The 12,288-nt window shown below is 42.1% G+C and overlaps 1 protein-coding gene across 8 annotated transcripts in view; it reads left to right on the forward strand.

Moving 5' to 3' along the window:
• The window catches only part of GRIA2 (glutamate ionotropic receptor AMPA type subunit 2), an 86,631-nt gene that overhangs the window by 563 nt on the left and 73,780 nt on the right, over positions 1–12,288 (forward strand). For all 8 annotated transcript variants that reach the window (XM_030239556.2, XM_050973891.1, XM_030239554.2 and 5 more), the window contains exon 2: positions 202–342. In XM_030239556.2, coding sequence (XP_030095416.1) covers positions 202–342 — 141 coding nt within the window. The remainder of the gene's footprint in view (positions 1–201; positions 343–12,288) is intronic.

Below are 12,288 nucleotides of genomic sequence, written 5' to 3' on the forward strand. Positions count from 1 at the left end.
GAGGTCTCCTCGCCTTTTCCCCGGCCACGGCGCCCGGCCCCCGCGCCCCCCGACACGGGACAGAGCCACGGCCGGGAGCGCTCCGGCAGCGGCGCCCTCCGGCACCCGCTCCCAGCTCAGCCCCGCGGCGGGCAGAGACCTGGCCCCGGCGCCGCTCCGCCGGTGCCTCCGCCCGCCTGACGCGTGTGTGTTTCCCTGCAGGGGGGCTGTTCCCGAGGGGCGCCGATCAGGAGTACAGCGCGTTTCGGGTAGGGATGGTTCAGTATTCCACCTCGGAGTTCAGGCTGACTCCCCACATCGACAACCTGGAGGTGGCCAACAGCTTCGCCGTCACCAACGCCTGTGAGTAGCGGGCGCTGCCAGCCTGCCGTGGCGGCGGGGGCGGGGCGGCTGCGAGCGGTGCGGCGGGGGTGTGTGTGGGTGCGTGTGCGGGGGTGTGCGGGGTACGTGTCTGTGTGTCTGTCTGTGTGAGCGGGGTACGAGTGTGAGCGGGGGTGTGTGCGGGGCGCGGTACCGGGGGGAGCCGCCCCGCCGCCGAGCAGGTGCGGGAGCGCCCGGCCCCGTGCGATGGGGACGCGGGGGTCTCCGTGCGCCCCCGCAGCTCTCCGGGAGGGGTAAAATGGTTCCCGGCGGCTCCCCTCGCGCGTTATGTAAGGCTGCGCGGCCCCGGTGCTGCCCGCAGCGCTCCCTCGCCGCCCGGGGGCTGCCCGCGGGCTGCGGAGCACCTCGCTACTGGCGCGGGCAGAGCCGGGGCCCCCTCGGGCCAGCAGCGAGGGGTGCGGAGCGGGCGGCGGGGGGCGATCAGCCATTTTACGCCGCGCTGCTGCGGGCTCCATCTCTCCATCTCTCTATCTCGCCCCCCGCACGCAGCGCTCGTGGGCGGCCGCGCTCGCTCTGCCTCGCCGGGAGCCCGCCGCCCCCGCGGTTCTTCTGGCGGGGCCGTGCCCGGCTCCGCCCTCGGCTCGGCGGGGCCCGGCCGCACGCGTGCCGCGGGGCGCGGAGCACATGCGTTGCGCGGCCGGCGATGGGGAAGGCGGGGCGGGGCAGCGCGGCCGTGGTAGCGCGAAGAGAGGAGCCCCGGGCGGGCGGCGAGTCCCGCAGCGGTGCGCGCTTCTGCCTCCTGTCGCTCGGGCCGGCGGTGCCGTATGACCCCGCGGAGTGGCGGGGCCGGCCCGGCGGAGCGCGCCCAGGCGTGCGGGCAGGCGCGGCTGACACTGCCCGTGCCGGGGTGGGAGCGGGGAGCCGCGGCCGCCGTTCCCAGGGCGCCGAGGTGTGCCCGCCTTTGCCCCGCTGCCCTCCCTGCCGCCCGTGCCCGGTCCCGGCGAACCGGAGGTCCCCGCAGCGGCGCGGGCTGCAGCGAGCGGGGAGCGCGGTCGGTGCCGTGCCGGCCGCTCCCGCCCAGCGCCGCGCTCGTCCCAGGCGTTCTCTCGTCCCTCCTGGAAAAAAGGCGTAAGGGACACTTAATCTGGAGGTTAGCCGTGAGCGGGAGCTGTTTCCCTCCCTTGGCGACCTTGTTTTAGTCCCCCGATTCAGCCACCCCGTGCGGTGGTGCTGAAGAGGGGCGGCTTGGCACAGACGCTGGGATAGGTGGTGCAAGAGCTCAACGCAAGGAGCTTTCAGTGGCATGTGGGAGGTTAGGAGAATATAGCACCCGCAGCTGAAGGCAAAAAAGGTCAGAGCATGTAATAAGCCACGGTAATGCTAAATTGTTAATCTTTGCAAAGTGCTTGGATAGTTCTTCCTTTCTTAGATAATGGGGGTTTGTATCAACCAGAACTGCACGTGGTCAGTATTTGCCGATGATGTTACTTGGACTGTTGATGAAGTAAGTGTAGCAGTTACATGGCAGTCTGCAAAAACGTGACAATGTGTTTCTCAAATCTGTGAAGTTAACAAGACCCTGAAAACATGTTTTGCAAAACACCAGATATTTCTAGTAGCAGTAGAGACGAGCATAGTCACCTTGTCTTTGAGAAACTAAAGGTTACATATTTTTGTCCAAGATTATCAAGTGCTTTTGACCAGCATTTGTGTGCATATATTAGCCTTGTTCTCGGCTCTTGTGGAGAACTTCTACAATACTCAGATACTATGTGTAGGCTGTAGACTGCAGTGGTGGTCTTTGAGGCTTCCAGCAGAAGGGACATGGTTGCTATTCATGTCTTGGATTTTCCTTTGTCTGAACATTGTCCCATGCTTCAATTTTCAAGCAGTTTGAAGAGCTCCAAATTAAGACATTAAAATGTACTTGTTTTTCCATCACCTCAGTTACCACCGATGTTGTAGTCAAGTTATCTTGTGCATTGGATTTAATTGACTAGTGAAGCATGTGCTAAAAATATGTACAGTATCCCCTCAATTACCTTCCCAGAAGGGTTTGACTGGAGAACAAGGAGTTCCGAAGACAGATATTTATCTTACAAGAAGTAGAATTTAGGAGCTGATTGCAGAGCACTGCATGCAAAATGGTTGAGAAGAATCCATCTCTTTTTGTCCCCTCTGTGCTTGTTCTCATTTGAAATAGTGAATGTTCTGCAGGTTGGTTTTGTTAGGATTTTTTTTGGGGGGGGGGTTGTTTTTTTTTTTTTTTTTTATTTCTGGAATAGTGTTCAAAGACCTTGTGCTCCTAACCAGCAGTATGAAACAATGTAGGTGTAAAAGAAGGTCACAGAAATGTAGGATCATATGAATCTGAAAATGCTTCAGTATTTACCTGGGTGTTTCACTCCAGCAAGGCAATTGTCCTGCACAGAAATGCAGTGGCAAGTTTATACCATAATAGAAATTATAACCTTCTTCTGCCCCAAACTGGCCACCCAAATATTTTGTCTCTTGATTTAAACCCCTAAGCCAGCCGTGTTTCAGGCTGCAGAAGCTCTGGCTGGTGTGTAGGGTGCAGCCCTGCCCGCTGGTCCTGACCTGGCACCTGCAGGTGGCAGCTGGCAGCACCAGTGGTCCCCTGTGCCACCCTGCTGGGGCTCAGCCTGCTTCCTTCCCACCCTGGTAGCCTCAGGGAAACAGCACACTGCTCCATCTGCTTTAAAAACAGAGAATCAAACCAAAAGCCCACTGCAAAAATACTGTAAAAGTCTTCATACTAATTTTCGGTGCTTGCTCGGAGTTTGTTGATGGAGCAGATGGTTTTTAGATGAGCCAGTGTTGCTGGTACTACTTTGAAATTAGATTCCTAAACTTCAGAGAAGAGGAGATGGTCACATACCCCTGAGTAATGTTCCAAGCAGTGATACTACTCAGTCATTTAAAGGTGGGCAAAAAATGGGTGTAGGAGGGGACACTCTGTGAGTAGGTAGCCTTAACTCATGTAATGACTTGCACTTAGTGGGAATTTCACTTCAACACCAAGAGATCATGTCATGATGAACATGTTGCATGACAGCACACTGAGCCCCAATTCTACTGATTTTGACCAAGGTAGACAGGCCACTTCCATGTAACCTGGGAAAGGAACCCAACTCAATTATGTTCAAAAAGCAGCCATAAAAATAGTTTGTGGACTGTTGCATCTCTGCAAAGCTGTGTTGACAGGTCAGTGGGAGTAGCTGTTGGAGTCTAATTGCAGTTTGACATTTAGTAAGTCAGCATCACTAGGAAGCCTGGTGGTTTAGATTGAGAGGTGGTGCACATTTTTTTCAGAGTAATGGCACAATTAAGAGCAGTGTTTACTGCCATGACTGCAGTTGTAGCTTTCAAGAGAAATGGGCTGGGCTTAACACTCTGTGAGATTTCATGGTTCATTCTAACAGAACCTCCTTGGTTCTGTTTGTTTGGTTTAACAGCTGGAGCAAAGGTACAGCTTTGGAGGCAATTCACAGGGCAGAATGGAACATATCCAAACCACTGGAACATATCCAGACCATTGGACTTCATTGTCCTTCAGCAGAGAGTAATTGAGTCTCGTGTAATTGAAGGAGTGTTGACCATCAGTGATACCAGATTTTTAAAAAGCTTTTAATTCTGTCAGAACAAGAAAGAAGGAAAGTGATGAAGGTGAAGTCCCTTTCTCTTAAATCTGCCTACCAACAACTTCAGGGGTAGTTGTATTGTGTTCTCACATTATTTTAGAGCAGAGAGGGTATTGGAGTCACTTAAAGAGAGGTTTCCTATGGAGTACTGTAAAACTGCCATAATGATAACAAGTTTTTTGTGGGGTAGTTTGAGCACAGAGGTTATATATGTACAATCTTGGATGTTTAATCCTGCTGGCTCAAGAGTCAGTGTTGAGCTCTGCTGTTTTAAATCAAGTCTTCCAGCTCTGCAGGGATCACTGCACCATGACATTGTGACAAGGGGATGCTGATTCATGCATAAACCTTAGATACTTTCATTATATCTTCAACCAGCAGCTTTGAAAACCTATGAATATCTGGCATGTTGCAACTTGAGAGTCATGGCAAAGGTTTCCCCAACCATTCTGGAATATAATGCTATAGCTTTCATTCTTCAAGAAATAGCATTGAACCTAATGCTGACAACATGCTTTAAGAATAAGCAGAAATAAATATCCTTTAGTGGGAAGGATGGAAAAAATTTAGATATGTTTATTTGAATTAAAATTACTGTGGACCAAGCCTAAATGTGTTTCACAATAAATTATTAGAACTGATTTTAAGGAAAGGAGGAATTTATTAGCTGCTTGTGTTTCAGTGCATTTGTATTCTTGGTCCTTCTCATTTCCTTTTCACTATAAGACATTTCTCAGGCTCAGTGAGCAGATGTGGAATAGGTTTTGTGCCTTCTTGTAATTAAAATGGTGAGGATCAGATGAGTTTCTGCAGTAAAATGATACAATAAAACCAGGATGTAGCCTTCTGTGATATTTCTTCTCTCAAAACATTTCTCCTCTGGAAATTGATCTCTGTAGCAAAATTTAAACATTTTTCCACTCCTAAGAGTTCTTCATAAAGAAACCTGGGGTATTTGCTGTGTCAGAGCTGTCCCTGCTGTCCATCTTTGTACCTGGCTCACAGACCATTTTCACACAGCCGTGACCCAGAGTGTGGGCAGGTCCAAACCCAACAGCTTTCGCTTGCCTGCTTGACTTTCCAAATTCACATTAAGTGAATATGGAAATAATTTTGTTCATAATATTTGAGAAATTTTACCATGCAGTTTTGAATACAGCACAAATATATATTTTACTCCTACAAATCTGAAAGTGAGTTATGTTTAATAGTAGTTTGTAAGTAGTTTGGCAATCAAGCCTTAAATATGCCAATCAAGCTGGCAAATAAACCAATGTTATCAGTCAATCTCTTCAATACATGTGTTTATATGTAATTTTAGTCATACATAATATGTGAAAATGTATTAAATTTTTTTCTGTTTATGCTAATGAAAGTTTTAATTTACACTGACTGCAATAGATGTGATTGACTGCACATAGTTGGGGATTTATTTAACTCCTTGTGTACATAACCCTTCCTTTACTATCCTGTGTGTGTTATGCACCCAGACTAAGCACCACTGCACTGAGTGATGCAGTTACAGCTGGTTTCATCAGTTCTTTTCTTCAAGCTTCTCATGATTATACTTTTGAGAATTAAGGCATATTTAATGGATAAATAATTCCTTTTGAACACTTGATAATTACTAGGAAAATACATAATACCTGGGAATATATTAGTTTGAAAATGTATTAAACAGATAAATATTATTCTATTTTCATTATTTTGAAAATTCATATGGCATAATTTATCAGGCATCTTCTATGAAAACATGATTAAATTATTAAAAAACTGTTTTCTTAAGGAAAATATAATTTTAAATTATTAATTGAAATTAAAATCCTAAATGCTGATAGGACTAATTTTCAGGAGGCTACAAAGAGGACTGAACCCACAGTAAACATAAAAGTGAATATGTACATATATAGATAGATATGCATGTGTGTATACATACAGGTATATGTGAGGGTACACAAAAATATATTTAAAAGAGTGAGCGCAGTTTGTTTTGGATGTCAGATAAATCAAAAGCAGAACATTAGGTACACTCTACAATTCATTTTCTGAAGAGGATTATCTGAGACCACCTAATAGCAAGCTAATTTATCTCTTTAAATCATGTTCTTGTGCCTGTGAGCCAGGTGAATTAAAAATTTTGTGTAGTGAAGGCTCATGCCCATATTCTGGAAACAATGTTACAACAGCTCAAGCCAAGGAATGTCACGTCAGACTGAAAACAACACTGAAAACATACCCAAGTAGGTGAAAAATGCAGTTGCATAGATCAAGCTCTCTCTATATGTACATGTGAATGGGTTTTTTATCTGACAGCCAACTGAAACTTCTGTTTCTGAAATGAACAAGAGATATGTCCCAATATTTTTTAACTGATCATTACATTTATCAGAACATGAATACAGTGGCGTCTGTTTTTAGAGGACTGTGGACAAGGGATTCATTCCTTTTGCCAAGCAGGTTTCTAAAAAGGTATAGGGCAGAGGTCTGTATGTTTTTATACAAAATATATAGGTTTGTGGAGCATCATTGTTATTTTGTTTTGAAACCTTAATGTTTTCCTTTGGTAAGTTCATGAAAAGAATTTGCATTGACTGCAAATGTATATAAAGTGTAACCTTATTAACCTGAAAAAAGAGCTTTTATTTAAATTAGTAAATAATTTCAATAATGAATTTTATACGGATGAGCAATAAGGAGTGAATAAATTCATCAGATGAACATAGTGAAGGCACACTGTGAACCAGCCCAGCAGTAAGGAGTACAAGCAGGTTTTAAATAACCACATGTTGAACAAATTCATACTGAACCTCCTAAAATCAATAACTGTGCTTAAAATACAGCTGTTGTCTTTAATTTGGATGCACTTCCACAGTGGTATAGATGTCTTTTGAAGTAATGTTTTTTCTTCTTTATCTATCTGTATATAAGGCCATCTCAGAACAATTTTTACTTTCTAATGCAGTGCTGCTGTGCCTCCTTGCTTAACAATTATTCCACCACAGAACTTTGATATTTTTTTTTAATAGTTTTAAAAAAAGTCCTCAAGTCAGTCAGTTTATGGGGAGTTTACCCTTTCCCCCCACCCAAGTCCCCATTTGGGCAATGAATATACAGAGGTAACTTTTCCATCCTGAACCTGATTTAATGTACAGATACCTGATGCATTTTCCAATGGCTAGTCACATTATGAAAGTGTGAAAACAAATTTAAAAGGCAGAGATATTCACAGTGATTCTACAGCAAGGTGTCCTTCAGCTCCAGCTATTGCTGTCTCCCACCACCTGCTCCCAAACCCGAGAAATTAATGGGATTTTTTTGAGGGTTTAAGTGTTATGTGCAGTTCAACTAAAGGTGACAGACTCAAGCTAAAGAAATGTCTTATTTCAACTATAATCTACTGTTTTATTTGATATCAGAGGAAAAATATTCAGATCTGTATTAATTCTTGAATCAGTGTGGTTGATTTGTGTATTTGGGATGCTGGCTCTGCAATGGAATTGTCAGTCACTTCAGTTAGTCCTTGAACAACTTACTGGGCCTTGTTGCACATGGAAATAGCATCTTCATTGCTTAACTACAGAAGAGAAGTGTGCTTGCATTTCACTGCTGACAAAAAAAGAAAAAAAAATAGAGTATTTTTGCTATTTGGGTTTTAAAATGGGCATATTCTTCCCCAAGGATTCTTCCAGTGAACAAGAGTAGGGAAAAATTCTGTCAAATGTTCAAATGCCCTGACTCATAAATGTGTAGTCATACAACTGTTAGAAGAGTTTCAAAGCTCAATAAGAAACAGTGGCTTGTTTTATAAAATGTTCAAAATAGGTATTTGAACATGAGTTTGCTATACTATATTACCTATTCACTTTAATCTCAAGTTTAGTAATATTGGAAAAATACTGGAAAAAAACGTGTTTTCATTCTGCATTTTTTCAAGCTGCTGTGGTTAAGGCTGTAATGCCACTGTAATTTCTCCTCAGTATAAAAGAGTTTAGAAGTTTGCAAACACGGCTTGGGCTGGAAAAAATGCCTGTTTATTACAAATGATGTGAACTGATTCTCTTTCACACACTTTGAGGATAGCAAACAACAGATTGATTCTAAGCACATGGTGTGATAGAAAATTTGAATAGCAATCTGATAGGTACTGCAGAGATTTTTCTCATTGTCTGTATGGGGAAGACTGTTTTTGGGGCTCATGTCAGCACCAGGGCGAGAGCTCAGCAGAGCAGCTTTGCACCTGCTTGGCAGCCTGGAGAAGGGAGTTGTTTTCTTTGCTTTTCTGCCTTTTATGAATGTATTTGGAAGTTATAGAACTCCAGTTTAGATCCATAAAATTAAAATGCTAATATGCTTTACCATTCCATGTAATGTGGATCTAAATTATTGGAATGTATTGCATTTCCTTGTATATGTGTAAACTATCTCAGAATGTCTGCAAATGTATGCTGATGAAATAGACTGTACAGCTCTGAACAAGTCAGATTAATTTGTTAATAATCTCATAAATCTTTGAAATTGAGGTTGTTGAGGGGTAGTTTGCACAGAATGTTTCTTCCTGATACTAGTTATGAGGGTTTTTTTTTTTTGACAAAATGTCTTCCAAGCCAAAATGCTGATTTATATATTTTTTGTTATTTTTCCCTCTATGAAAGTCTCAAATTCCATTAGGCTGTGCTATTACAGTCTCAGAGGGGGTTCTTTGTACAAATGTGAGTTCTGGCAAGCAGCAAAATGCTCCTGCATGACTGTAACTTGGGCAGAGACCTACAGACACTTGGCAGTTTATTCCAGGTGTCATATTTGTAAAGCAGGGTGAATCATTTGCGTGGTGAGTGCGTACCAGGCACGTGCTTGAATGAGCTACAGCAATGCTGCTTATTGCAAGAGTAGAATTGGTGCAATTACAGGGAGTGGTTAGCAGAATCATAGAGGATGTAACTTACCTATTTGATTTCTTTTGTTCATATCAGGCAGAAGACCTGAATTTTAGACCTTTGTCTTTCATTTTCAAGTTGAATGCCCTTTGCACTTGTTTTGATGCCAGAATCCCTTACTGTCTCTTCTTTATTTTTCCTGCCTCAATTAATTTTTTTGAAAAAAACCTTATTAATCCTCTTTTTTTCCTGATGCAGGAAGAAAAAAGTAACTTTGAGCTTTTGGAAGCAGGAAGACAATTTCTTGCCCTTTGTTGTTATGATGAAGCATAGGGGAAAAAACCCTGTTAGGAAAATTCAATTATAATAATTTAAACAATTGCTCAACCAACAAATATTAATGGGCCGGACTTACATACAGCTTTAAACTTTTGAAGCCATTTTAACTGAATAGTTGGAAATTTAATCATATAATTTTATTATATTGAAGGACTAGGTAGATTTGAGGGATCAAGAAGATGAGAATATGAGTCACTATATATTATATATTGCAATATAAGTGGGGTTTTAATTTCACTCACAGCTTTACATCTGCTCCATCTGAAGGTGCTTTCATTTGGTGAGAGTGGAACACGCTGAAATTCTGCAGAGTTGTGACTGAAAAGTTATTCAGTGCTTTTACCCACTGATAGGATTTGTTGATGTATTCAGCAACCTGATCCAGTGATCTGGAGTCCAGACCAATTAGACCAGGCTATTTTCACCCAACCAAATAAATGCTCAAGCTTCTGCTAATGGCAGTAGAAACACAACCAAATCCAAAAAATTAATTACTTACTTTTTCTGTATAAATGTGGAAGATGGATTTGATTCTTTTGTACATGAAAAGAGACAGGGATTAAACAATTCCTGAAAAGGGTGATAATGTTTGAGCACCTCTCTCACCTACACAATATTTTTTTGCAAACATGTGTTCATGTAAGACTCCTTGTTTGGTTGGTTTTTTGATTGGGGTTTCTTACTTGCTTACGCTTTCCTCAAGTTCTTTGTCAGGTTTCAGTATGGAAAACGAATTTAGAAAAATTTTTAGACTGCTTCAACTCAGTTTAAGTATGTAAATAGAACTGCTAGCTAAAAATGGAAGAGTTTGGCCTATGCTTCCGCTTCTGTAGGTGATGGGAAAAAATATGTTGCTTACTTTTTTTTTTTTTTGCATTTGATCTTGGATATAATTATTTAATGAAATCTGTGCGTAATCTTAAAATTTTAATTTTCTCTTAACTCCTTTTTTTTATTTGTAGTGAAGTGTGTTTTACCTTGACTCTGTAAAACCAAATAGCATATTTGTGCTGTAGAAATAAGCAAGCATCTATGGGCTGAAAATACTGATTTTGTTAGCAAGTGGAGCACTTCATATTTCTTTGATCTTATCTCCTTACTTCTATTTCAATATGATAAAACCAGAAAATATTCTTCAAGGTGTCCATTTGTGGAGGACATTTCTAATTCACCTGCAGTTAAAATTCCTCAAGACCCAGTTTGTGATATTCATGCTGCCTTGTGTGACCTCAAGGGGCAGCTCCAGAAAAGGGGAATGTCAAATGTTCTGTGGCACATCTGGTAGCCTAGGAAGGTCCTTCAGGTCCTCCAGTGTTTGAAATGGTGCTTGGAATGTGTACTTTGTAACATCAGTAATCTCCTCAGTTTCATAAGAAAAGAGCAAGTCTGTAAACACCCAAACAGCTTTTAGGAGCCCTGACATTTTTCTAAATACTGTTGCAATTAGTTGGTTTTTGTAGAGGAAAGTGCAGATCATATTAAGTCTTTGACATTCCAGATAAACACAGATTCAAGGATGGAATGTGCCTGTTCCAACACACTGAAGGACCTCCAGCACTATTCCATCTAGTTTTGTTCTTCTGGGTAGGCAAAAAAGATTACTTCAAGATTTTTGTTTGCCTTTCTGTATGGAAGTGTTTCTGGCTTCCTGCTGAACCCGTGAATACAGTGCTTCTGTCAGGGTTGTGACTTCTAGCATTACTTTTTATTTTCTGGTACACAGAATCCTGATTTCCTGTGCCAGTGTTTCTGGCTTTATTATGTATCCCAGGAACTTGCAGTGTTCAAATTTTGCTGGAAATCATTGTTACACATCTTGAGGTGTGTATGTTTCGATACATAGGAGCCATTTTAAAAATTAAGTATCAGCTGCCTTAAAAAACAAACCTGTTAGGAAAAATGTTCACTTGGCTTGTTCTTCTCTTCATATTGGTGATAAATTCAACAATGTAGATTTATTTAATTCTGAAGTTTTTTTTGTTTCTTCTTTTGTTTGGTAGGGTTTTTCCTCCTTGTGTCCTCATAGTGCTTAAAACAATTGTCCAAAACTATTGTTGCTACTACTGAATTATTAAAAAGACTGAAAATAATTGTGCTAATTATTTAACTGTGACACATTGGTGGTTTCATAGCAAGATTTTTGTGCCTTTAAGTTTGCCTTATTTAGTAAATGTCCTTTGAAACTTCCCGAGGAAGCTGGCAATGTTCACCTGGTTAACTTAGTCATATCACTGCAGATTGCTTAGCAACTTCTGGTTTGTGCACTGCAGTTGAACTGTGTTTGCTTTTGATCTAATCTTTTCCCCTTCAAGAAAAATTCTGCCTTATTTTTCTGTAGGGTTCTTTTTTCCTCCTTTCATTTTTTCTAACTAGCTAAATGTACCAAAAAAAGCTTTTTCAGGAGCCCTAGTCCATCTCATTAAGGTTGTCTTCTGATTTCAGGGTTTGGTTTCAAGAACTCCTTGCTCGGTGACTGATTCTGCTTAGGATACAGATCCATTGTGTGAGAGATGCAAATTGGGTTTTTAATTTGTTTTTCTGAATGCTTGAAGTTGTAGAACTCAAGACATCTCATCTTCTTACAAAGCAGTTTTTTAACTGTGTATGAGAGTACCAAAGGAGAGACTGTAATTTGACAGGCCAGGAAGAGGTGTGCCTCACTAGTTTTTGACCCAAAAAATCTCATACTGTTCAGATTTTTTCTGCCTTACCTTTGGAACAAATTTGGGCCAGGGTTAGGAGGGTATTTTCAAACCCATGAAAAGACAAGCATACAGTTATATAGTCAGGTCTCCTTTTCTCTGGGATGTACTAACCTTAGGGTTTCTCATTAGATTGAAGAGCTTCATCTGAATTTGCCCTGGTAGACCTGTAGTTTTGAACCTGATATTGCAGCAGAAAATATGGGTTGTTGCCTCCCTTAGGAGGAATTAGAATGTAGGGGTTTTTTTTTAATTAGTTCTGTATTATGCTGGAGGTACAGTTGGTAAGATCTGCTGGATATTTTAGGTGGCTGTTAAGGCTGTTTGTTTTGTAAGTTTCACTGGCTATGTTCAACATAGTACTTGCTGTTCCCATGGGTCTAGTCACTT

This window comes from Serinus canaria, chromosome 4, assembly GCF_022539315.1.
Source record: "Serinus canaria isolate serCan28SL12 chromosome 4, serCan2020, whole genome shotgun sequence".
Lineage (NCBI taxonomy): Eukaryota > Metazoa > Chordata > Aves > Passeriformes > Fringillidae > Serinus > Serinus canaria.